This window comes from Echiichthys vipera, assembly GCF_963691815.1.
Source record: "Echiichthys vipera genome assembly, chromosome: 17".
Classification (NCBI taxonomy): Eukaryota; Metazoa; Chordata; class Actinopteri; order Perciformes; family Trachinidae; genus Echiichthys; species Echiichthys vipera.
Window position 1 is genome coordinate 21,135,604 of NC_139842.1, and position 23,937 is coordinate 21,159,540.

General features: G+C 42.3%; 2 protein-coding genes across 2 annotated transcripts; one reads left to right on the forward strand and one right to left on the reverse strand.

The window, feature by feature from the left end:
• Positions 1 to 397: 397 nt before the first annotated feature.
• On the reverse strand, positions 398 to 8,565 carry akt1s1 (AKT1 substrate 1 (proline-rich)). Its single transcript, XM_083931509.1, has 6 exons — positions 8,428 to 8,565; positions 5,420 to 6,160; positions 4,169 to 4,433; positions 4,006 to 4,089; positions 3,752 to 3,924; positions 398 to 2,761 (listed from the first exon to the last, which is right to left on the reverse strand). The coding sequence occupies exons 2-6, from the start codon at positions 5,810 to 5,812 to the stop codon at positions 2,624 to 2,626; spliced, it is 1,053 nt and encodes a 350-aa protein (XP_083787635.1). The 5' UTR covers positions 5,813 to 6,160; positions 8,428 to 8,565; the 3' UTR covers positions 398 to 2,623.
• Positions 8,566 to 11,904: 3,339 nt separating this feature from the next.
• tbc1d17 (TBC1 domain family, member 17) lies at positions 11,905 to 23,447 on the forward strand. The gene is made up of 17 exons (XM_083931004.1): positions 11,905 to 11,993; positions 14,866 to 14,961; positions 15,056 to 15,133; positions 16,015 to 16,126; positions 16,212 to 16,395; positions 16,540 to 16,651; positions 16,842 to 17,012; positions 17,955 to 18,080; positions 18,168 to 18,271; positions 18,736 to 18,830; positions 18,926 to 19,042; positions 19,235 to 19,335; positions 20,035 to 20,134; positions 20,455 to 20,552; positions 21,443 to 21,559; positions 22,442 to 22,528; positions 22,617 to 23,447. The coding sequence occupies exons 1-17, from the start codon at positions 11,967 to 11,969 to the stop codon at positions 22,776 to 22,778; spliced, it is 1,887 nt and encodes a 628-aa protein (XP_083787130.1). The 5' UTR covers positions 11,905 to 11,966; the 3' UTR covers positions 22,779 to 23,447.
• The last annotated feature ends 490 nt before the right edge of the window (positions 23,448 to 23,937 follow it).

Sequence of the window (23,937 nt, forward strand, 5' to 3'; positions counted from 1 at the left end):
GTGATGTTTGGGGAACAAGAGTTGCTAATAATGTCAAGCAGAAAGTTTGTTTTCTCTGGTTGCATGAAGAAAGCATATTCGACTCATTATAACCAAAGATGGCTACTTATTTTATTTACTATCGTGAATCTATTTATGTACTTTTGTTTAACGTAGAATTTTAGGCTTGGATGTTTTTGTAACACGCAGGACTTTGCATGCTTGTGTATCTGAAGAGCCTGCATCTTTTTTTATGTAGTCAATAAATGTAACTATTGTGTAAGAAATAACGTTGCATTGTTTCTGTGTGCATATCAGGCCTGAGCAGGTCATTTCTTCACTGCAGTAGAGAGCTGGGGCCCTCTAGAGGCCTGTGATGACACTGCATCCTCACAAATATACAAGGACTCTCTTGTTCTCTTGGTGTTGCTCCTTTATTTGAAACATAAAAGTACTTAACGGAACATTTATTTGTTTTTCGAGATGTCAGAGATGGACATTTGCTCCTTTCAAATCAAACCCATCTCTTTCTTTCTCTCGCACTTCTTTTTTTCATTCATCCAGTCGTTCAAACGAGATCTCTCCAGAGCAAAAGAAAGAAACTATAACTCAGTATTTTGATTTTACAATCATTCGATCAGTCAGTCATTCATTGGCAAAAAGTACAAACAGGCATGTTACGTGGAGGTGCTGGTGTCCTCCGCTCACATTTTTTTTTTTTGAAAAAGCCCCGAGCTTCATGTTAAGTCGACCCTCTCTCTGGTTTCTGCCCCTTTAAGGATAAGATTGGTGTGTTTTTTTGGGGGGATGGACGTCAACATCTGGCCTACTGGTCAACCTACCCGGTAAATAACAGGAGCGGGCAGAGGAAACATCCATGTGGTCACTGGCTCTTGTGCTGCATGCTAAACTTTAGCACATTTGTGGCTAAATGACGGCAGGGCCATGAGCTCCAGCTGGGAGACGGTGTGGTTAGCTTAGCATAAAGACTGGAAGCAGGTGGAAACAACCAACCTGGCTCGCTCCAAAGTTCAGAAATACACACACTTTTAAAGTTTACCAACTAACAAGTTGTATTTCAGTTCTTTAAAAAAAAGGAGCTGAACACAGTTTGTTTGTATCTAATTTCACACAAGAATGGAACTTTTGACATAGATGCTAACAGGCTAACACGTCCTGTGAAATGGTCACAGGACGTCACCTGTTATTTTTCATTTCTGCTTGTGGTCCAAAAAATTATGTAAAATGTGAATCGGTGAACTTTAGAGGTAGATTTTTGAACTTTGGAGAGAGCCACTTTAGCAGTTCCCTCTGCTTCCACGCTACGTTATGCTAAGCTAAGCAAAGGTAAGCAAACCACCTCTGAGGATTAGTTCCAAACTTCTTCAGACATAAGAGCGTCAAATGAGTTGCGATTTTCCTAAGATTCATTAAAACTAATTTTAAATCATGTTCTAGAAGTTGGGCTGAACTAGGATAGAGTATAAGGGTAAAAAGTAATACGGGGCTTGCAGAGGGGGGGTTATATTGGGTTATAACGGATTTCCGAGATTAAAGTGGTAAATTGACGAGAAAAAACTTCAAAGAACAACTTAACTTAAATATTCTCTGAGATTATAAAGTCATTAAAAAAAATGTCATCAAGGAACCACATCGCTTCACTCTACAAGGTTGGATCAACATCACGCCACGGAGGCCGCTTCTTTCCGTGTATTAATCAGCATGGGATGACCTCATCAAATAATACTATGCAACAAGATTTAACAAGAACAAAATACTTAAGATTGGGCCTACTCAGAAGAAAACAACACACCGATTTGGACGAGGGGATAGGAGCTGCAAAGCGACAGACAGGTGAAAAGATGAAGCTGGTTACATTTACGGTCACCGCAACAGGGATTTGTGGCCCAGACGGAAACATGATACGCAGCGGCGGCGTCTGAGAGTGATGAAGTTGATGTAACCAGGCAGAGTGAAGCGATGTTCTTTGACACAATTTTTCCCCTTTTTGTAAATTCCTCACAAAGGGTGTTTTCTCAGATAATATCCCCCTTCTCCCAGCTCCTTGATTTATTTGTTCTTACCTACAAAGGCCCTACTCTTAGCCACATATCGTTTAATGTACCGTAGCGTTTAGCATTCAGCACAGGAGCCAATGATCAGCCGGGTACACGCGGCTGCTCCCCACTTCACAGGTAACCTTACCAAAGGGCAAGCTTCTCAAAACCTTTAGCAGCACACGAGGTGCGTAACAATTAACACTTAGCGGTGCCAGTTAGACTGCTATACACACTGTTTTAGTGTTGGTCAGTGGGGTGGGGGGGCACTACACACATCTTGAGGTCCAATCCTGACGTAGTGTTGTGGATGGTGTTGTGATGTGTAGTGACAGGTGGGTATAGTGTTGAAAATGTTATTAGTGTTCATAACAACATTTGTTTTGTTTCCTCGAAGCGTGTGCCGTTAATTTTTGGTTAGTGAGAAATAAATGGAGGTACTAGCTTTAACACTGTTTCACATACTGCACGTCACATCTGCCAGCCGACCCTCCCGTCACCACAACCTTTATCTCTCCCTCTATCCCTTTCTCCCTCTCTCTCTCTCTCTCTCTCTCTCTCTCTCTCTCTCTCTCTCTCTCTCTCTCTCAGTGCTTGAGGGAGAAGTCTCCCGTGTTGAGACGGGGCCGAGGCAGCGCCCCGAACATCTCGGTGCCATCGTTGGCCCCGGGGGCCAGCAGGGCCTTCATACTGGCAGCGATGTGCTCCAGGTCAGCACAGCCCACCTGAAAGAGAAGCAAGCGCGGGACGCATGTTAACACGGGGCTCCTGCAGCTTTAAAGACTTTAAAACGAGCCATGGAAACACTGTAACAAAGCACAGGAGGGAGAACACACCGGCTGCTGTGGTTAACGTCAAAGCACTTTTATATACAAGACGATTAAAAAGGAGAACATTTTGACAGATACGGGTAGAACAACAGCTCCAAATGTACTGCCATGTACTTTGTTTTTACACTAACTTCTCTGAAGATTCTTCTTTTTTCTCTTATTAAAAAATACTGTCTGACGTCCTGCAGTGTTATTTGTAAAATATTTGATTTCACGCGATTGTCACACACATTTTCGCGGTCACATGAAGTGATGGAGCCGTCGCATCAGAATACTGAGAACTGAATTTGTCCATTGGTCTCCAGGCAGCGTGACATTTAAACAGGATTCGTATGACTTTAAAGCACTTTTAAGGTCCATTTTCAAGCTTTCCAAGCACCTTAGGGCTCTGATAAATTACATATTTCTACAAATAAGATGCTATTATGCTATAAACAAGAGAAATTGTGTTTAGTAATACCAGAAGTTTAAGAAATTAAATTAAATTTCTACAGCTCTTTGTTGTGAACAAAATGCGGATATGATTTCAAGCATTTTCAAGCACTTTATCCAAAACTCAAGAACTTTTCAAAACTTGAAAACCCAACAATGAAATTCAAGCACTTGTGCGGACCCTGATAAAAAACAGAAGCTTGTTTAAAAATTAAAGTCTTATATCAAGTTTTTATCTTTAATTCTGCTTGTAAATTAAAACCAGGCTGAGGGGAGCCTGCTTATATATTACACATTCTCCTAGCCAGCTCTGATTGGTCAACAGTCTTCTGAGGTTAACCTGCTGCAGAATGGGTTACCATGGTGATCATCTGGCGTTGAGCCCAGAGATAGTTGGCACTAATCTTTTTTGCATTTGAATCTCTGCATTCAAACCCGCGGTTCTGTGCTCACCCGTTCTCCGCTGTTGCTGTCTCCTTGAGCCCTGCCTCCTCTGCAGCCCCACACCGGCACGGACACGGGCAGCGAGCGGGCCAGAGCCATGGGGTTGGCGTGACGAGACGAGTACGCCGCCTGACCCATAGCCATACCGCGCGTTGGCGGGGGAGCATCCTCGCTCAAAGAGCCTAGCGCAGGGGGGAAAAAAAATGTAAGCGGATGACGCACTAATGTGGATCCGTGCGCCGAATGTGACACCGGACTCTTACCGTCAGTGCTCTCTTCTTCCCCGTCGGACTCGAAGAACGGCTCGCAGTCCCGGGACAGAGAGTCCTCGTCCATGGAGAACACACCTGAAGCACAATGACCAGAAATTGCTCAGAATCGCCGCACATCAAAGCACCGAGACAGATCAACTGCGTCGCTCCTCACCAGCACTTTCATTCCCGTAGGGTCTCCTCTCATCCATGTCCTCCTCCTCCTCCTCCTCTTCCTCGTCCTCACACTCTTCTTCCAAGTCCTCGATCACAGACCTCTGTCTCCCCTGCTCGGCTTCCAGCGCGCACTTCTCCCGTTCCCTCTCCCCGTTGGCGCCCTGCCCGGTCCCAGCTCCTGAGTTGTAGATCGATGGGTAGCTTTGGGAATACAGTCTGCTGTTTGGACTAACTCCGCCCACGCTGCCGTCTCCTGGAAAGTTCTGGAACAACAACAAAAAAAAGGTTACAGGTGTGAACGTTTGGGCAGAGTGCAGTATTTTTTACCTTATTTTACTGTTTGCATGATTTAAAAACATACATAGACAAAAAATGACAAATGATAAACTGTGCAGGGACAGGAAAAAAAAAACCCAGAGGGCGTATTTGAATCCTCCACCATAAAACAATTCACAAATTATTGAGATTTCAAAATACGCAAAACATCATAAAGGGGATAGTAAACTTATGACAAAATATGTTTGGTAGCAACAATGATAAAAAAGAACAATGATAATTTCCATTTAAAAGAACAAAACCATAAGGATGTGATGTGATGTGATGTGATGTGATGTGATGTGATGTGATGTGATGTGATGTGATGTGATGTGATGTGATGTGATGTGATGTGATGTGATGTGATGTGATGTGATGTGATGTGATGTGATGTGATGTGATGTGATGTGATGTGATGTGATGTGGTGTGATGTGGTGTGATGTGATGTGATGTGATGTGATGTGATGTGATGTGATGTGGTGTGGTGTGGTGTGGTGTGGTGTGGTGTGGTGTGATGGCCCCTGAACAGCGATCCTCTGAGTAAAACAAATAAGACATTTACAGCATTCATAAAACAGCAGTAAAATTTTCATATTTTGGTTCCCCGAAATCATTTTTTCAATCATCATCATCATCAATCATTATTTTTAGGAGGATGAAGATGTGATGATTTACGAGTTTAACATGAATGTAACTGTGAGTTTGCTTTAGAATAGGTCTTAAACAGGAATATTCCCTTCACTTAAAAGTATTTTGAGATTAAAAACACATGTTTGAAAGTATTTACGTCATAAATAGTATGAATCTGGAGTTTCTGAAATAAAGAGGCAGAAGAAATATGTGACTCTGATCAGGTAATGCAATCCTAACAAATCATTCCTGGAGGACCAAAATCATGTGAGGAGTAGTTTGCAGCATATGCGGGCCACTCACCCCTCTGTGTCCGGGGTCAGAGGTCAAGTCGACCACCAGCTTGGTTCCTCCCTCTCCCCCCGCCTGGCGCGTGTGCTTCTGGGCCGTTAGCATGGTCGTGGAGTGCAGCACGCCGATGTCATCCATGTAGCGGCGCGCCGACTCGGCCAGAAAGCCTTGACCCCACGCGTTGTAGGAGAAATCGCACTCCTTAGGAAAGGCACTGCCGCTCTCCCGTCTCCTGGTCCCATCTCCGCCTGCGGCCGATGACCGGAACTTCTTACACGCTGTGAGAATGGCCAGGTCGCAGCCAGACTTTTGGCAATACGCTTCCGCAGCGGAAAGCAGCGCCTGCCAGCTCTCTTTGTGGTTGTCTGGGATCTCAGGCTCGGATGACTTGGTGATGGAGGCCATAATGGTGCGACGTGTCGATTACAGCTTTCTAATATGGACTGACCTGATGAGAAAACTGAGCAATGCTGATGAATGATGAACAGTTTCGAGGTCGGATTTTCTGGGGGTAACAGACTTGGTGCAGTATTAACAGGTAACTTTGGTAGCTGCTGCGGTGTTTCTGACTTCACTTGTGTTCCTTCTGTCGTGCTGGTGTTAGTTTAAGTACTGGTGAAGATGCAGGGGGGAGATAGTGATCTATCAGGTCGAGAGGCACTCAGTGACTTTAAGATATGATTTACCGGGGGGTGTCCTTACACACTGGAGAGCCAGGGGAGAGAAGAGATGTTGCCAAGTTGCTGGTGATACCTGTGAAAGGAAATTAAATAAAACAAAATCAAAGTCAGCTGTAAAATGGAAATACAGATGAGAATGTGGTGCATACAGTGCAATGGACATATCAGGGCTCAACACTACAGATCGACCCATATGGATTTTTTTTCGATCAGCCTTAGCCGATGACCGATAGGGACTGCCGATTTTCTTGAGCCGATATTTGGAGCTGATGCTACTTTTTCTCCCTCAATTTACATCATAAAAATGACTCAATGATGATAAAAAATGTGAAGAGTCTCAATTTAAAAAAAGGAACATTTATTGAACTTAAAAAAGGCGTCTCCAGCAACACGGAGCTGCCTTTGGACGCCTGTCTGTAAATAATGACGGTTGAACGCAGCAGCCCGCATCGGCCGATACGACACACGTAAAAAACGCAAATATCGGTAATATCAGCCAGCCAATGTATCGGTCCATCACTACTCAACACTAACTTTTGAAAGCGAATCCCAGGTTGGCAACCAGACACTAGCTTTTAGTCACTGACACTGGAAATGTGCTTGTTTCTACTATTCTGCTGTATTAACTGCCATAACATATAAGTCATATTCACATTACTATAGATATTATTATAGTTACTGGAAGCATCTCTGTCTCTGTGTCTGTGTCTGTGTCTGTCTCTCCCCGTCCATCTGTCCGTCTTTTCTCTCTTTCTCTCTCGTTTTCTTCCTCCCTCCAGTGCAGACAGATGTCCGTCCTCCACAGAGCTGGGTCTGTCTGACGTTCCTGTCTGTTATAGGGAAGGTTTTCGTTGCCACCGTACTCTACGGGGGAATTGTTGGGACTATGTAAATCATAAATAAGTCATAGAGTGTGGTCTTTACCTACTCTGTAAAGTGTCCTGAGATAATGATTTTGTTATGATTTGGCACTATAAATAAAATTGAATTGAGTTGAAATATGGTAGCCATTTTTAGTCCCGTTATGCTTTGAGTCAATACGATACGATGCCGTCATTCGTCAGCTTAATAAAAGTTTATGATGGTCAGTTTTTCATTCAGGTTCGTCTCGTTCTTCTGAAGTTGAATCCATTTTTCATGGTGGTTTGTGACGTTGCAGGTTAGTTGAACTTTTCAACCCAAAGTCAAACAACTTAATCTGCTTCATCATCTTCTCTTATAGCGTTGTCACGTGTAGTCAGATTCCATTTGTGACACAGCAATATAACTAGTGCAACAAATACCAAACCATTATTTATTTGGAGCTGCACGTTTGGCTGTTCCTGTATTTGCTGTTTGAAAAAGTGATTGTCACTGAGCGCAAATAAAAGGCCAAAAACTCATCGGGACAGAAAGTCATTGTCAAACCCATCAATTTGGGTTCGTGGGTTCAACTCCAACCTTCGGCCCTTTGCTGCTTGTCTCTCTCTCTCACACCCCATTTCTTGTCTGTCTTATATAATAAAAGGCTTGAAAACTGCCAAAAAAATATATAAACTCAGACTAAACATGTTTTTTTATGGAAAAGCAATACTTTCATTCTGTACCCCTCAAAACGCCCCATGGGTGTATTAGTATTATCATTATTATTATTTTTAAATATAGCTTTTAATAAAGATTCTACATATTTATGTTTAAATAAAAATAAAAATGACATGCAAACCCAGAAAACCCACAAGGGGGCTTGGCCTGTTCCTTACAAATATCCAACAACATTTAACATAAAGGAAAAATATATATATAATAAAATAAAATAAAACACATTAAAAACATATAGTGTATAATAAAGGACAGAACAAATAAGGCCAGTAAATATTTTTGTCCAAATCAGTTTTTGAATTGGAAAGCTGTGCAGAAGTTAAATCATTGTAAACAGTTGCTTCTTCTTTATTCTATAAAAAAATAAAGACATTGCACATTTAAATATGTGCAAATACATATAGAAAAACAATGCGTTTAAAGTAATGTGTCCCCAGATTGACGCAGCCCTCACCTCCTCCATGAGACACTAATCTATGCTAACTAGCTCTAATGCTACAGTAGCTTTCCATTGATCCTGTTTACTGCCACCTCTGCAGCCTCCTGTCTCGTGCTAAAAATGCACGTTACACACTCGTCCTGCACGGTGTCGCTGCTGCTGCAGCTGTTGTTGTTGTTGATCTCGTTGTTTATTCAGTTGTTGTTGTTGTGTGCAAACCCCCTCATGATGAAACCACTTTTCACCTCCATGTTGTTTTAAAAGGCTCGAGTCGAGACGCGCGAGAGTGTAAATGACGGAGCCGAGGTGAGGCGTTCACGTACCTGTTCGCTTTCTTTCTTCCTCGTTTCCAGATGTTTATCAATCCTGAACTTTACTTCTTTTTTGTGTCATACGTGTTCTACATTCTCCCACGGCTCTCTCCCCTAGCTAGGCTCCAACACCAGCAGCAAGCTAGCGACGGTTAATGACGGCATAACCGCCCCACAGTTTCAAAATAAAAGCCGGGACAAGGATAGCGATTTTTTAAAATGTATTTATATAATCCCAAATGTTTTTTATGGATTACTAAACATGACTTAAGTCTATCTATAAGTTTTTTATGGATTACTAAACATGACTTAAGTCTATCTATAAGTTTTTTGTGGAGTACTAAACATGACTTAAGTATATTTCTATGTAAATCCCAAATGTTTTTATGCAGTACTAAACATGATTTCAATCTATTTTATATAATCCCAAATGTTTTTATGGAGTAATAAACATGACTTAAGTCTATTTATATATAAATACATTAGGTTTTTATGGATTACCAAACATGACTTAAGTATATTTCTATATGAATCCATAAGGTTTTTATTGAGTACTAAACATGACTTAAGTCTATTTTATATATGAATCAATAAGGTTTTTATGGAGTACTAAACATGACTTAGGTATGTTTATATATGAATCCATAAGGTTTTTATGGAGGAACTGAATCTAACACATCCGTATGCACGCTCAACTTTAAAAACCCTTTTCCGTTTCAGTATGTGGAGTGAAACTGTGGAACAGACTAGCGGAGGAGCTCAGACAATGTCCAACAATGAGTAAATTCAAACAGCGGCACAAACAGATGGTGTTTACAAGGTACAGGGAAGAAAACAAACAAACACTAGGGTTCTCACATTTTGCCATACTTTGTCATTTATTCATTTTTACAAAAGCGGTTATTGGGTTGTTTGTTGGTTATTGTTTGTTTTGTTTGAGCGTATTAAAAAACAAAAACAAAAAAAAACTAGATACTAAGTGGAGAAGGGGTAGGAATTAATAAGCTAATGCTTCTTCCTGCTCCTTTTCAAACATACAAAGGATTTTAGTGACTGCTGCTTCAAGTGTAATTTTCACATGTTTGAAATAAAGCATTCATTCATTCAGTACTAAACATGACTTAAATCTATATACATTAATTCATTCATCTTCAACGCTTGTCCCTGTCGGGGTCACTGGGGGCTGGAGCGATCCCAGCTGACATATATATGTATATATATATATGTATATATATATATATATATATGTATATATATATATATATGTATATATATAAATCCAAATGTTTTTATGGAGTACTAAACATGACTTACGTATATTTCTATATAAATCCAAATGTTTTTATGGAGTAAACCCGTCAAAATGTTTTAAATAAAGTTTAATAAAAACTTAAAATAATAATAATAAGAATTGTGACTAAATATATATTTTTTATGGCAAAGCAATGCTTTCATTCTGTACCCATCAAAACGCCCAGTGTGTGAATTTATTTTTTATTTTTTTTAATTATAGCTTTAAATAATGATTCTATATATTCAACCTTTAAGTACTAAATACTATTACCTGTCAGATTCCCTCTAATTATGTAGGGTTCACCCTGAACATAATCTGCGCATAATCATTTATTTTTAGTTAAATGTTAAGTTTAACTGTAATTTAAAAGAAATGTACTGAATTTATCTTGTGACAAAACTATTTTATTTTGAAGGCTAATGGCGTCTGCTCCTATCCGGTTTTGTTTTGATAGCTTGACGAATCTCTGACGTCACCTGTTTACTGACTTCCAATCGAACGCAAGTCGCACACGTGAGCGAGCTCTGTGGGCGTGCTCGTACGCGCCTGGTTCTCGTGCACTTGTACGCCCCGTCAAGCAGCTGCTCACAGTCTCCTCTCCTGACAGTGGGATTAATAGTCATGTTAATATAAATAGTTTCTATATTTTATACTTTTTGTTTTCAGACTATTCGAACCCGCACTACGTGTAATTTATGTTTTTTTTAAATGTAATAAATATTGTGAGCTGCTGTCTCCTTTAAAATAAGATACGATAAGATATTCCTTTATTAGTCCCACAAAGGGGACATTTCCTTATTACAGCAGCAAAGTATCAATAAGAAACAATAAAGTGAAGAAAAATATCAATATAAACACAGGGAAATATAAAATATATGAATAACTGAAACAATATATACAATATTTTTTAAATGTTTTAAATTTACACCAAGGCACAGAGGAAAACATTAGTATTTCACACTGTGGAGTGAACCCAGCTGGTGAACATTACTGTGCAGTTATTGTCATTATTTATTATTATTTATTATTATTGTTTTGGTGTGTGTGGTCTACTGGGAGCAGTGCCGGTTGTACAGTCTGACAGCTGCAGGAAGAAAAAAACCTGTGCAGGGCTACTTGTCATTCCTAGAGTCTCCAAAAGTAGAATGGGAGGCAGAGCCTTTAGTTACCAAGCTCCTCTCCTCTGGAACCAACTCCCAATTGTTTTTCAGGAGGCAGACACCGTCCCCATATTTAAGAGTAAACTTAAAATGTTCCTTTTTGATAAAGCTTATAGTTAGCCCTCACTAGCCCTTAATTATGCTGCTACAGGCCCAGTCTGCTGGGGGATAATCCGGTTCCTGTTACTCTGAGCTTCTCTCCTCTGTCTGTATCATTCATGTCTCATCAATGCATGTTACTAATTCACTTCTTCCCCGGAGTTGTTTGTGCTTTGTCGTCTCTCAGGTCTCTGCTGATCGTGGTGGTGCCTGCTGCCGTGGTCCTGCATGACGCTTCCTGCTGCTATTATCACTATTACTCATATAAACTATCATTAGTCTTACAAATTATAAAATGTGTAGCCATAAAAACATCATCAGTAATATATCTCATTGTATCACAGCTGTTATTACCACTACTCATCATTGATCATATTTGCCACCATAATTATTATCCATGTCATATTCTGTCACCTTAGCTGTGCTTGTTTCTACTATTCTGCTGTATTAACCGCCATAACATATAAGTCATATTCACATTACTATATATATTATTATATCATATAATATATCTACATCTCTGGGACTGTCTCTCTGTCTGTCTTTTTGTGTCTCTGTCTCTCTCTCTCTGTCCATCTGTCTGTCTTTCTCTCTTTCTCTCTCCGTTACTTCCTACACAACTCCACAGAGCTGGGTCTGTTTGTTCCTGCCTGTTAAAGCTTTTCACTGAAACTGTGTACTCAAGGGGGAATTGTAAGGTCTACAGTATGTAAATCATAAATAAGACACAGAGTGTGGTCTGTACCTACTCTGTAAAGTGTCCTGAGATAACCGTTGTTATGATTTGGTACTGTAAATAAAATTAAACTGAACTGAATTGTAAGAAACAACAGTTTATGGCCTTTAAAAAAAAATCAGCATGGCACTTTAAATGCGCTCTGATTGGTCCGCGTTCCTGTCATGACGTCTCCTGTTGGGGGCGTGGCTTCCCAGAGCCAGGAAGTGTGACGTAACGTTTATTTTGGAAAGACGAAGTCGGGACAGAGTCGACGGGGAAAATGGAGCAAAACGTAGAGGATTACAAGGTATTCTCTAAGTTTTTTTACACAATATCTTTTATCTATTTAAAGGTGTGAAAGCTGACCACTTTATTTCTCCTCGACTGTGACATTTGGGGTGGAACTACTCGAGCTTGCTGTCAGTTGTTAGCTTAATATATGTAGCTAAAGCAGCACACTTAGCTACATTTTGTTATTGGGTTCGGTATAACCAACATGTCGCACTCCGATGTGTAGCAGCTTTATCTGTAATCATACAGTCATTACAACTTAACAACAAACTGTCACCAGTGAAGTCTACCTCTGTTAGTCTACCCATGTTTTCATACATGTCTGGCTCGTCCTCACTGACCTGACAGACCTGTAATCATGTCATGTGATTAGGGCATTTACACGCTCTTTGTTATGCGGTGTCACCACTGAGCTGCCATTTGATGTGATCAATAATGTTACAGTTCATGATCTGATTTCATTTGATAACATTTAGAGCTAGTTAAACCATATTACCACCAGAATTACAACACCAGCCAGAGTCGGTCATTTAAAGCTCCCACACTTTGCTAATTTTCAGGTTCATATTTGTATTTTGGGTTTTTATTATAACATGTTTACATGCTTTAATGGACAAAAAAACACATAATTTGTCTCCTACTGTCCATCTGAATATACCTGTATTCACCCTCTGTCTGAAACGCTCCGTTTTAGTACCTGTCTCTTAAGGGCCTCTGTCTCTGAAGTTGAATGATGCCACCCTTTTGTTAAAGGTCCCATATTCTGCTCATCTTCAGGGTCATACTTGTATTTAAGGTTTCTACTAGAACACGTTTACATGCTTTAATGTTAAAAAACACTTTATTTCTCTCATATTGTTTGTCTGAGGGCCCGTCCACACGGAAACGCGTTTTCCTGTAGGATGCCGTCATCGCCCCACCTCCGACCTCTGACCCCGCAGCGTCACATAACAACAACAGTGCTGCTGCGTGAGAGGAGAGAGACGGACCCATAGACTGTTTACTGAACTGGACTCTGCGCCACATGCATTGGAATGAATTAGGCCCAGCACAGATTTCTCACTTTTCCCTGATGCTCTGAATAAGGAGCTAAATAAAGTTTTCTAAATTTCTAAAAAAAGTTTCTAAGAATGTGTGAAAAGTCTCTACGGTCGTACTCACACTGTCCTTCCGTACCGCGACCCGGACTTTAGGGTACTTGTCCCCCCTCCCTCTCCCCCCCGCGCCCCAGCCCCGTTTGTACTCACACTGCCAGGGCCGGCCAATGCTTCTTGCTGTCCATACGCCATCACGCCGTAACACGTCACACGCATTGATCGCGTGTGTGTGGCTTTGTTTACAAATCTTTCCACAGACCTCAGAGTTTTTGTGCGTCTTGTCGACTGTTTTTGAATATTTTCATCCGACCAAATCTGCAGTAAACACTCAACCTCCGCATCGCACCAACGTGAACCTTTCACCGCCATTGTTGTTGTTGTTAAATGTCCGCGCATGGTCCGTCCTTCTATTTACATGTCCGAACAGGCGCACATAACGCTACTGCCGTAGGGCTCGTGCTCGTGCTCGTGCTCGTACATGTGCGCACGCTCATGCTCGTACATGTGCAAACGGCTCCGCTAAAGCCCACCTCTTTCAAGCGGGCCGTGGACAGCCCGCTGGCCGCAGTTGTGCGCGGAGCGGGTGCACTCACACTGCTTAAAGGTACTAGGCTTTAGCTGAAAAAACGGTTTTGGCCCCGGCCAGAAGGACAGTGTGAGTAGGCCCTAAATGTAATGAGAAAGTGGCGCCTGTGAGTGCTTTGAGACTGGGAAGGGGCTCCCAGCAGCACCCTCTGCTCGGTGACGACACTAACTGCAGAGTGATCTGTGCATCAGAGTCCAAAACAGCACAAAAGTCTCCTCTAACACCAGAAACAGTCGACAGACTTTTTAAGAACGACGGAGGAAAAGAAATGTTTTAGATCGTGTGGATGTACCCATAGAACCCCTCCTGAAAAAAACGCCTAATCTGCTCTGATTGGTCAGCATTTCTGGGTCTTCCACATCTGCACTCTCTGCATTTCTTTGCACTGTCATTGCAGCCGGGGCAAAGACTGTAACAGCACTGTAGCAGCACTATTTACTTTATATATTATACTTGTGACTTCACAACCGTACAGGAAGTCCTGACGGCTCGTTTAAAAGGCACAGTTTCTGAATACAGGCTGTGTGCATTCCTCAGAGGATTGAGCCTTTCGATACTTTCACAGCAATTATACAGCACGTCGACCTCATCTCATCTTCAACCGCTTACCGGGGGTCGGGTCACGGGGGCAGCAGCTTTAGCAGGCGACCCCAAACTTCCCTTTCCCGGGCCACATTAACCAGCTCTAACTGGGGGATCCTGAGGCGTTCCCAGGCCAGTGTGGAGATCTAATCTCTCCACCTAGTTCTGGGTCTTCCCCGAGGCCTCCTCCCAGCTGGACGTGCCAGGAACACCTCCCTGGGAAGGCACCCAGGGGGCATCCTTACTGGATGCTAACAGGGCACGTCGACCTGTTTTATAATGATAAAGACAAGGAAATCTCACTCTTTACATTATGGGACCATTAAAAATGCCTACCTAGTGTTCTCAGTGGGACGTAGACAGTGTGAGTGAATAAATGTGAGGACCTGTGGCTTTTCTTTGTCATATATTTAAAAACACTGAATATATTTGGTTGGACAAATGCGGTTTGAATACCTCATCTTAGCCCGTGGCAGGAAAAATGATTTGAGAAAGTAATAAGCAGATAAATAGATGAGGAAAATAATAAAACACTTGCCAAACATGTTCCCATGTCTGGAATTTGGCACAACCTTAAATGAGCCATCTCTATATTTTACATTGATGTTTTTTTTCTTCCTCAGCTGATATTTGAGAAGGAGGGAGTGTACCTTCACACAAACGCCAAAAGGAGTAACCATGACACCACCATCCCAGGGTTCATCCGTATTGTGGAGCGGGTAAGCAAATCTGTGTGAGTTGTTAAGATACAAAGAGGGTAATAAATCAAAAAAATGAGATTGTTGGGATTGTTAACCACGTGTTTGTTTTAAGGTTGGTGTGCCGGCTTTAGAGTGGAGCCCACTGGAGGATGAAGGTCGCACCGCTCCTGCTGTGCTCTACACCAAAAAGGTCGGTCACCATGCGTTCAAACAATTTATCCATCTTTGTTTTTACCGTTCATACAGGTTTGTGCCGTTCAAAGTGCTTCACAGATGACTGACAGAAAAGGTGTAGACCATAACAACCATAAAAAAGGCAAAAACTATTTAACAATTAATAATTAGAGACCAATGCACTCTCCATTGTAAAAATGAAAGAGAAAGAAAACAATACAATAGATTTAAAAGCTATAATAAAAGTTATAGTAGTAAAACAGAGTGAAAATAAAATCAAAAAGTGAAAAGACAAACCAAGAATAAAAAAGAAGACAATGAAATAGATTTAAAAGTCATAATAAAAATAAAAGATAAAAGCTAGACGTAGAGCATTAAAACTAGATTAAAAAAACATGTATAATTGATGAGAAGGATAAACCATGTAAGGAAAACCTAAAATAAAACAGTCAAATTTTACGACATAAAGACAAACAATGAAGAAAGTAATGTAAATAATGTCTATAAACTATTCTTAAACAAATGCCCGGCTCAATATTAAGGTCTTAAGTTTACGTTTAAAGATTTCAACACTTCTCTCAGGTCCTCAGGCAAAGGCAAACTTATTTATAAAGGACATTTCACACCCAAAGGGCTTCACGGATAACAGTAAAATCACAAGACATAAATGATAAAAACACCAGAAGCAAGCAACAGAGCTAGCAGACAGAGGCACAGAATACATCATTAAGACAATATAGACAATCAAATGCACACAGAGTTAAACTCTTATGGCAGTTTGTTGCACATGTGAGCAGACTGGGAGCATCACGGCATCATGTTTGCTGCACAATAAAACAATAAGAGCACTGTTTTACTGTAAATATAACTCCCATCTGTCCACTTCTCACTCATCAGGATGGAGAAGGAGGCGAGGAGGAAACAAACTTTGACCCCGGGTACGAGCCGGACTGGGCAGTTATCAGCACGGTGAAGAAAGATCGAGAACACGTCCCAGTGAGAGACTCAGGTGCGGTTTACACGTCTGTCTTTGAGCCGATAGTTCTATTCAGAAAAGGGTGCATGAAAGTAAATGTCGCCTGTTTCGCCTGCAGGCCAGTGGTCGTTCTCTCTGCCTCTGTCCGAGTTATACTCTCTTCGGAGGGCTCGGTTCTCCTTGGGCCGAAACTTCCTGGTTCTCACGAGCAGAGGGGGTCACCCGCTGCCTGCTCTGCACTTCCACAGAGGAGGAACCAGGGAGCTGTTTAGAGCCCTGCAGCGTTACATCATCCTGGACCAGTACGTACGATCGTCATCCTCACTCCTGTTGTTACTGTAAACATGTTAGAATTCATCTCATGACACGTCTGGGAGTTGTTTACATCTCTGTTGATAAATCACAAGAGTGTGAAAAGCGTCACATGGTTTTGTTGTCATCTTCAGGTCACCAGTTGACGGGCGGCTCTTCCTCGCCTACCCTCATGACTCAGGCGCGCTCGGTCAGTCCTTCGATAAGCTGCAGCTCCTCGATGACGGAGGCGCGGATCTTGTTTCGGTAGTTTTCTTTTTCTTTTTTTTTATCACAAAATCTTTATTATTAGCTTACTAATGACTCACTCATCGAAGTCCCACTCCAGCCCATAAACACAGTGGGAATCTATGAACTGTATTAAACTTGTTTCAGTAAAAAAAAAAAAAAAAACTCTGTTCTTGTTTGTGATTCTTTTCTCTCTCTGCCTGAACAGAGATTCATCCAGGACCCATATGCCACTACATTTGGTGGATTCTCCAAAGTCACTAATTTCTTCAAGGCGGCACTTCGACCTCCTGGGTCCCCCACTCACATGCGTACTACTCAGGACCCCAGTTTGCTCCCCCAGTCCGATGAAGAGCCGGGCTTCGAACTCATCAACTGTGTAAGAGAAGTTAACAAAATGAGCAATTTCGAGCACACAGGCTGGTGACACTTCTGTCATCCGATCATGCCAAGCCTGCGTCTCAATGAGGTGTGGAGTTCCTTTCCCGAGTGAGAGCAAAGGGAAGAGAGGAGAAAAACAGGGCTGGAGCACAGCAGAGACATGCTGTCCTCTAGCCCTGTGGTCCCTGTGGTCACTGCGTTAATCTCTTGTCTCCGCTGCTCTCTCCTCAACAAAGCGTGTCTCATTCAGGCCCTGCCACAATTACAAAATAACCAAAATATGAAGCAAATAACAAGGCTCTCTCTTGCACCAAGGGTAATTTTGAATGCACCTATTGTGCCGGAATAATGTAAAATTCCATCCATCGTCCATCGTCTGCAACCACTTATCCCAGTCCGGGCTGAAGCCGATCCTGGCTGACATGATGATGAATGAAATATATCCAATTAATATCTGACCAGGCAGGTCGCATTGAAGTGTCGAGTGTAAAGTGAGGAAGTCGCACTGAAAAGATGTGTAACCACAGCTACAGTTGTAGCCGATATAAGGTTGTCACAACACATAACTTTGATACGATATTAATATAAAAATCAATGCTCAATACCGCGTCAAAGAGAAACAAAAGTCCTTGGCACACAAAAAATGTGCCGTGCAGTTTCTCTGAGGTGTTTGTTTACATTTCTCTCGGGGGACGCCGGGGACTTCAGGGAAGCAGGAGTTTCATTGTTTCTACATCATCTCCGCCTGCAGCCACGTTGTCATGCAGCCGCAGGCTACCCCCAGTAAGCTCAGCTGTGGCATCTGTGTTGTTGTACTTTAATAGCTTCTGTGTTTTCCATACTATTGACTGTGAAATTACACAGATTGTATTGTTTTAAATGTTCAGAGATGTTAGAATCTTAATCAGTTGTTAATGTGTGTGTCTGACTTTCCATTAAGGGGGTAGAGCTTGGTCCCAGACCAGACGTGAATAGAGGACAACCGCTGGACAAATGGGACGACTTTCTGGACCCAGAGGGGCGAGTGAGCGACCCCGAGAGGATCAAAGAGCTCGTATTCAGAGGGGTGAGACAGTAAATACGGTGACACTGTACCTCCTATACAGAAGTCCTACCAGACGTGTGTGTTTCATACCATTCTTGTCTATTGTAGGGTATCAAACCGTCCCTGAGGAAGGAGGTATGGAAGTTCCTCCTGGGCTTTTATCCATGGAACAGCACTGCCAAAGAAAGGGAGGACATCCTGCGGGTCAAAACGTTAGTATTGTCATTCTTGCACGTCCCCTCGTAGCTCGTAAAGATATGTACCGCTCTCATGTCTGTTTGGGAAATATGAAGTTACCGCCAGCAGCCAATTAGCTTAATCTCTTTGGGTTCTTGGTTTCCAGGCAACAAGCAACGAAATGGCCTGGCACAGACCTCCCAAAAAACCACATCTTGTCATTTTTGCACTTCAGATTTTGTACGCATTAAACAAACAAGATATAACTGTTAATCGGTGAACTTTAGAGGTGTTGTTTAGTGGATTTTGTAAACTTTGGACAGAGCCAGGCAAGCTTAACCTCCCGTTTTGCAGTCTTTGTGCTAAGCTACACTAACTGTCCGCTGGCCGTTGCTTCATATTTGCCGCACAGATATCAGAGTGGTATAAATCTTCTTCCAAAAAGTCCAACTATTCCTTTAAGGTAGTCTGCCACTTTAACACCTTTCCGTGTCTGCAGGGACGAGTATTTCAGGATGAAGGTGCAGTGGAAGTCCGTCAGTGAAGAGCAGGAGATGAGGAACTCCCTCCTCCGAGGATACAGAAGCCTGATAGGTCAGCAGTCACAGTCTATCATCACACAGAGGATCTGTTCATGGTGTCAGTCAGCTGCCTGTGAAGTTTCAAATGTCTTTGTTGTGTTGTGACAGAGAGAGATGTCAGCAGAACAGACAGACACAACACGTTCTTCTCCGGGAACGACAATCCAGGACTGACTCTGCTGCACGATGTGCTCATGACATACTGCATGTACAACTTTGATCTTGGTATGTATGTGTGACCACACAGAGCTGATAATCACAGCCTCATGAAACTTCACAACCCAAATCCAGAGACCTAGGGTGTTAAGAGGATGGATCCTGACCCTACGGCCACAAATGTAGTGGATGAGCCCTGTTTTAGAGGCTCTGAGTTGCTAACGATCGGTCACCCTGACACTTCTGTGTCCATCCGTCCAGGTTACGTCCAGGGGATGAGCGATCTCCTTTCTCCGCTCCTGTTCGTCACCCAGAACGAGGTGGAGTCCTTCTGGTGTCTGACGGGCTTCATGGAGCTGGTGGTTAGTAGAAACATCTCTCTTTCTCAGGAACTTCCGGTCAGAAACAAGTTGTGGTTCCTGCTTACATGTCACAAACCAAAACCCAAAGTTTGACTCAAAGCTTAACTGCAAAGTGCAAACCTTATTTTTCCTGCTTTGTTGTGGTCAGTTAAATTACTTCTATGTGGGGACTTAAAATGTAATTCCCACGCAAAATCATCTCTTGGTCTTTTAGGGAACTTGCATAAGTCAAATAAGCCATCAAGACAGTTTTTTTTGTGTAACAACTATTAACATAGAAATCCGGGAGAGTCACTAACGGCAGGACATGGCTAACAGTGATTAGCTCGGGGCAGCACAGCGTAGGCATTCAAACGTCTTTTTGAACCACTAATACTGCTCAAAATAACACCAAACCTCTGCAGTAGCATGAGAAGAGTCCCTACACAGAAAACAAAGCACCTCTGTGGCTTATTTGATATATGTAAGTGCCGAAAAAGACCATGGGAGGGTTTTGCGCAGGAATTACACTTTAATATTCATTGTCAGTTTGGATTAAATGAAAACAGAAAGCACACACTGTTAAAACAGTTTTATTTGTGTTTTATCTTTCACTGTGATCTCTGTTAAGGTTTCAAACTATAGATATATTTATGTATTTTGAAATCGGTGTGTGATATGTGCAGTGACTTAACAGGTCTTTGCTCTTTTCTTCTGCAGCACCAGAACTTTGAGGAGTCTCAGGAGGCCATGAAGAAGCAGCTCCTTCAGCTCAGTATCCTGCTGAAAGCTCTGGACCCGGAGCTATGTGACTTCCTGGGTGAGTCAGCTAATACTCATGCAGTCGCACCGGATTAGAATCGGATAAAGTCCCGAGGCAAAGCTGTGCACAAGTTGTTCTGATAATGCAACAAAAAGTGGGGCAGAAACAAGAATGAAGCAAATGAGAGAATATACATAATGTAACCCTGAGGATATCGGTTAGAATCTATTCATTAGAGACACACATCTAACAGCAAGAGTTTTGATATGCATGACAAGCATGAACATGTTTGCTTAATTACAGAAGGTTATGAACTCCTTTACATGGAGCTCATTCTTTAGTGTCGGTCACTAACTTGAGATTCTTTGGTCCATCAGACTCTCAGGACAGCGGCTCTCTTTGCTTCTGTTTCCGCTGGCTGCTCATCTGGTTCAAGAGAGAGTTTTCCTTTGAGGACATCCTCACCATGTGGGAGGTGAGTTCGCCTTACCTGCATGTACAGAAATATCTTCATGAAGCTAAAACGGAACAGTCAGAACCCGTATAGACACTCGCTTCAGTGTCAGATAAACAGGGATGTGACGAACATGGTCAAGTAGGGCTTTAGACACTAAGGGCACACTCACACTGTCCGTGCGTCCCGTGCCCCGTGCTTTAGGGTACTTGTCCCCCCCTCCAGGCCCGTTTGTACTCACACTACCTGGACCTCTGCGAATGCTTCTTGCTGCCTATACGTGATCACGCCGTCAAACGCCACATGCATTGATGACGTCAATGCAATGCGTCGCTTTGTTTACAAATCTTTCTATAGACCTCAGAGTTTTTGTGCGTCTTGTCGACTGTTTTTGAATATTTTCATCGACCAAATCTGCAGTAAACACTCCACCTCCGCATCACACCAACGTGAACCTTTCGCCGCCATTGTTTTAAATGTCCGCGCTTGGTCCCTCCTTCTTTTTTCTATGTCCCAACAGGCGCACATAAAAAGGCCTCGTGCTCGTACACGTACGCACGCTCGTGCTCGTACACATGCACACGCTCGTGCTCGTACATGTGCAAACGTGCTTTACAAAAGCCCACCTCTCCCAAACGGGCCGTGGACGGAAAGCGTACTGCGCCTAGGTGCGTTGCGGTACGGTTGCACTCAGACTGGTCAAAGGAACTAGACTTTAGGCGTGAAACGTGCTTGGGCACGGTACGGATGGACAGTTTGAGTGCGTCCCAAAACATGGGAGAAAGGTTTAAAAAATGTCCCCTTTGAGCTTCATATTAGGGAGTCACACTAGACATCACTTCATTAAACACTTTACTAAGGTGTGTTTTTCATTAAAAAAGTCAGTAAATGTTTATTGTATCCTTCCTCAGGTCCTCTGGACTCGTCTGCCGTGTGACAACTTCCACCTGTTGATAGCCTGTTCCATCCTGGAGTCCCAGAGAGGGGAGCTGATTGGCTCAGACCACGACTTTAACACTATTCTGAAGGTGAGTGAGAAACATTTTTCCGAACGTTGACATCCAAATTCTAAGTCAACAATCGAATGCTTCTTTTTTTGCACTCATTCTGTTTTAACCCAGTATTTATGCACAGTTGCAGATACAGATCAGGATACACAAATATTATTAATATTAATATTATCAGTATTGTACTATTTGTAGAATGAGATTGCTGTGGTGGCTGCGTAGAATTGTTTCTGACCTGTATGATCCAGGTATTTCCAATAACTCCAGAGCGTTGTAGTCCATAAAAAGCTTGTTCTGATTTATTTTATTGACATTTCTGTGGTAGCATAATCTTGCTATAAGGGTGCGGTTATTATTATTTTATCATTATTTTACTATTTTACTATTGAACTAGCCTGCTGCCTGCATCTATTTTATTTATTTTAACTGACGAGCAATATTAATCACAGAAAGTTGATTTTAATAAAAGAAAAAAAAAACACTAACTCATTTAATTCAATGAATCACTTAAATAAAAAAACATTGACCTGCCCTAGCTGTGTGTGTGTGTGTGTGTGTGTGTGTGTGTGTGTGTGTGTGTGTGTGTGTGTGTGTGTGTGTGTGTGTGTGTGTGTGTGTGTGTGTGTGTGTGTGTGTGTGTGTGTGTGTGTGTGTGTGTGTGTGTGTGTGTGTGTGTGTGTGTGTGTGTGTGTGTGTGTGTGTGTGTGTGTGTGTGTGTGTGTGTGTGTGTGTGTGTGTGTGTGTGTGTGTGTGTGTGTGTGTGTGTGTGTGTGTGTGTGTGTGTGAGAGAGTGTGAGAGAGTGTGAGAGAGTGTGAGAGTGTGAGAGTGTGTGAGTGTGTGTGTGTGTGTGGTTACAGAGTCACTTTGTCTGTAACTATACGTACTTTCCTGCTGTTCTTCAGCACATTAATGAGCTGACGATGAAGTTGGACCTGCAGAGTGTTCTCCGGGGAGCAGAAGCCATCTACCTACAGCTGACTCAGTGCAAGGTGAGGGATTAAGACTCAAGATAAGATTCATTTAAAGCTGTGGTGGTCAGTGATCTTCACCCCCCTCTCCTCCGCCGCCCTCCTCCAGGAGCTTCCCCTAAAGGTGCTGCAGGTCCTGGGTCTTTACACGCCCTTCAGCTCTGAGGAGGACAGCCCAGACTCCCAGGCCAGTGAGACACGACGCCTCCTGGACGAGTCCCAGGGAGCTGCTGCTTCATCGAACTCAGCACGCGGCCCCGCCTACACTTAAATCTGCAGGTCAGCTGGTGGACTGGACAGTCACTAAGAAATGTATGGACGATCTTTATATATAAACAAAAACAAAAATATATATGTATAAACTCTAAATGATCCGGAGGGAATGAAGATTGTTTGGTGAAGACGGTTCTTATTCTTTGTGAGAGGCAGGGGGCGTCGTTGAGGCTTTTTTCTTTTAAAGTATCCATGAATGTTCCAGTTTGAAACACCATAGCCGTACCTACAGTGTCTTTTTTCTTTTGAGTGTGTTGTCCTCGTCTTTTTCCATGATGTTTACATGTCCTGTGTCTCTGCTCTCCTTTCTACTCTCCATCCTCCTCTTTTATCCTTTTTCGCAAGTTATTTAACGCTCATCTCTGCTTGTCACGTGTGTGCTTTCAGTGCATTTTGTCTTTGCGTCCCCTCGCCACTGTTCCTTTAGAAGAGAAGAAGATGAAGGATAAACTCACTGGCAGCCCCTGTGATGTTGGTACTGTACGATGCCATTCCAGCCCTATGCAAACTTTATTGCATGCCTTATAGTTTTCACACGTGGCGTGGTAATATTTTAAGCCTTGTAATTATCTACATATTATCATGACATTTTCATCCGCTAAGTATTTCCAAATAAATGGTTGAATTTAAACAAAGCAGAGGATTCTAACTTTATGTTTTGTCTGTTCATGTACCAGTGTGCAGGTCTGTTCACTGCCAGGATCTGATGTCTTTATTTACATGAACGAGTACATACTGTAGCGCATAGGTATGAAATATATTATATGACACCACCAAAGTTACCAGGAAGTCAAGTTACTAAAGTCAACATGTATTAAAACTGTTTCAACACAACAAGAACATTATCACCTTCATGAGGGAAGCATTTATTGCAGGACTGTTTTAGTTAGGCGTACCTAATTAGGGTAAAGTCTAAGCGGGTTGGCAATACTGTCCCTGGACGGGCCTTTAAACAGGAAAGCCATAAACGCCACACAGGTCAAGAAAAACACATACAAAACATCAGAAAACACAAAAAGCAACCAAAGGACACCTACAAAACCCTAGAAAGCACAAAAACCAACCAAGAGACCCCTTACAAAACATCAGAAAACACAAACATAATCACAAAATCACATACAAAACATCATAACACACAAAACTCTAGAAAAACATAC

Coding starts and splice junctions, on each gene's coding strand:
- akt1s1 (XM_083931509.1), bottom strand. CDS start 5,812: ATGGCCTCCATCACCAAGTCATCCGAGCCTGAGATCCCAGACAACCAC. Junction 4,434..5,419: donor CTGACCCCGGACACAGAGGG/GTGAGTGGCCCG, acceptor TTGTTGTTCCAG/AACTTTCCAGGAGACGGCAG. Junction 4,090..4,168: donor CTACGGGAATGAAAGTGCTG/GTGAGGAGCGAC, acceptor ATTGTGCTTCAG/GTGTGTTCTCCATGGACGAG.
- tbc1d17 (XM_083931004.1), top strand. CDS start 11,967: ATGGAGCAAAACGTAGAGGATTACAAG. Junction 11,994..14,865: donor AAAACGTAGAGGATTACAAG/GTATTCTCTAAG, acceptor TTTCTTCCTCAG/CTGATATTTGAGAAGGAGGG. Junction 19,043..19,234: donor CATGTACAACTTTGATCTTG/GTATGTATGTGT, acceptor CCATCCGTCCAG/GTTACGTCCAGGGGATGAGC.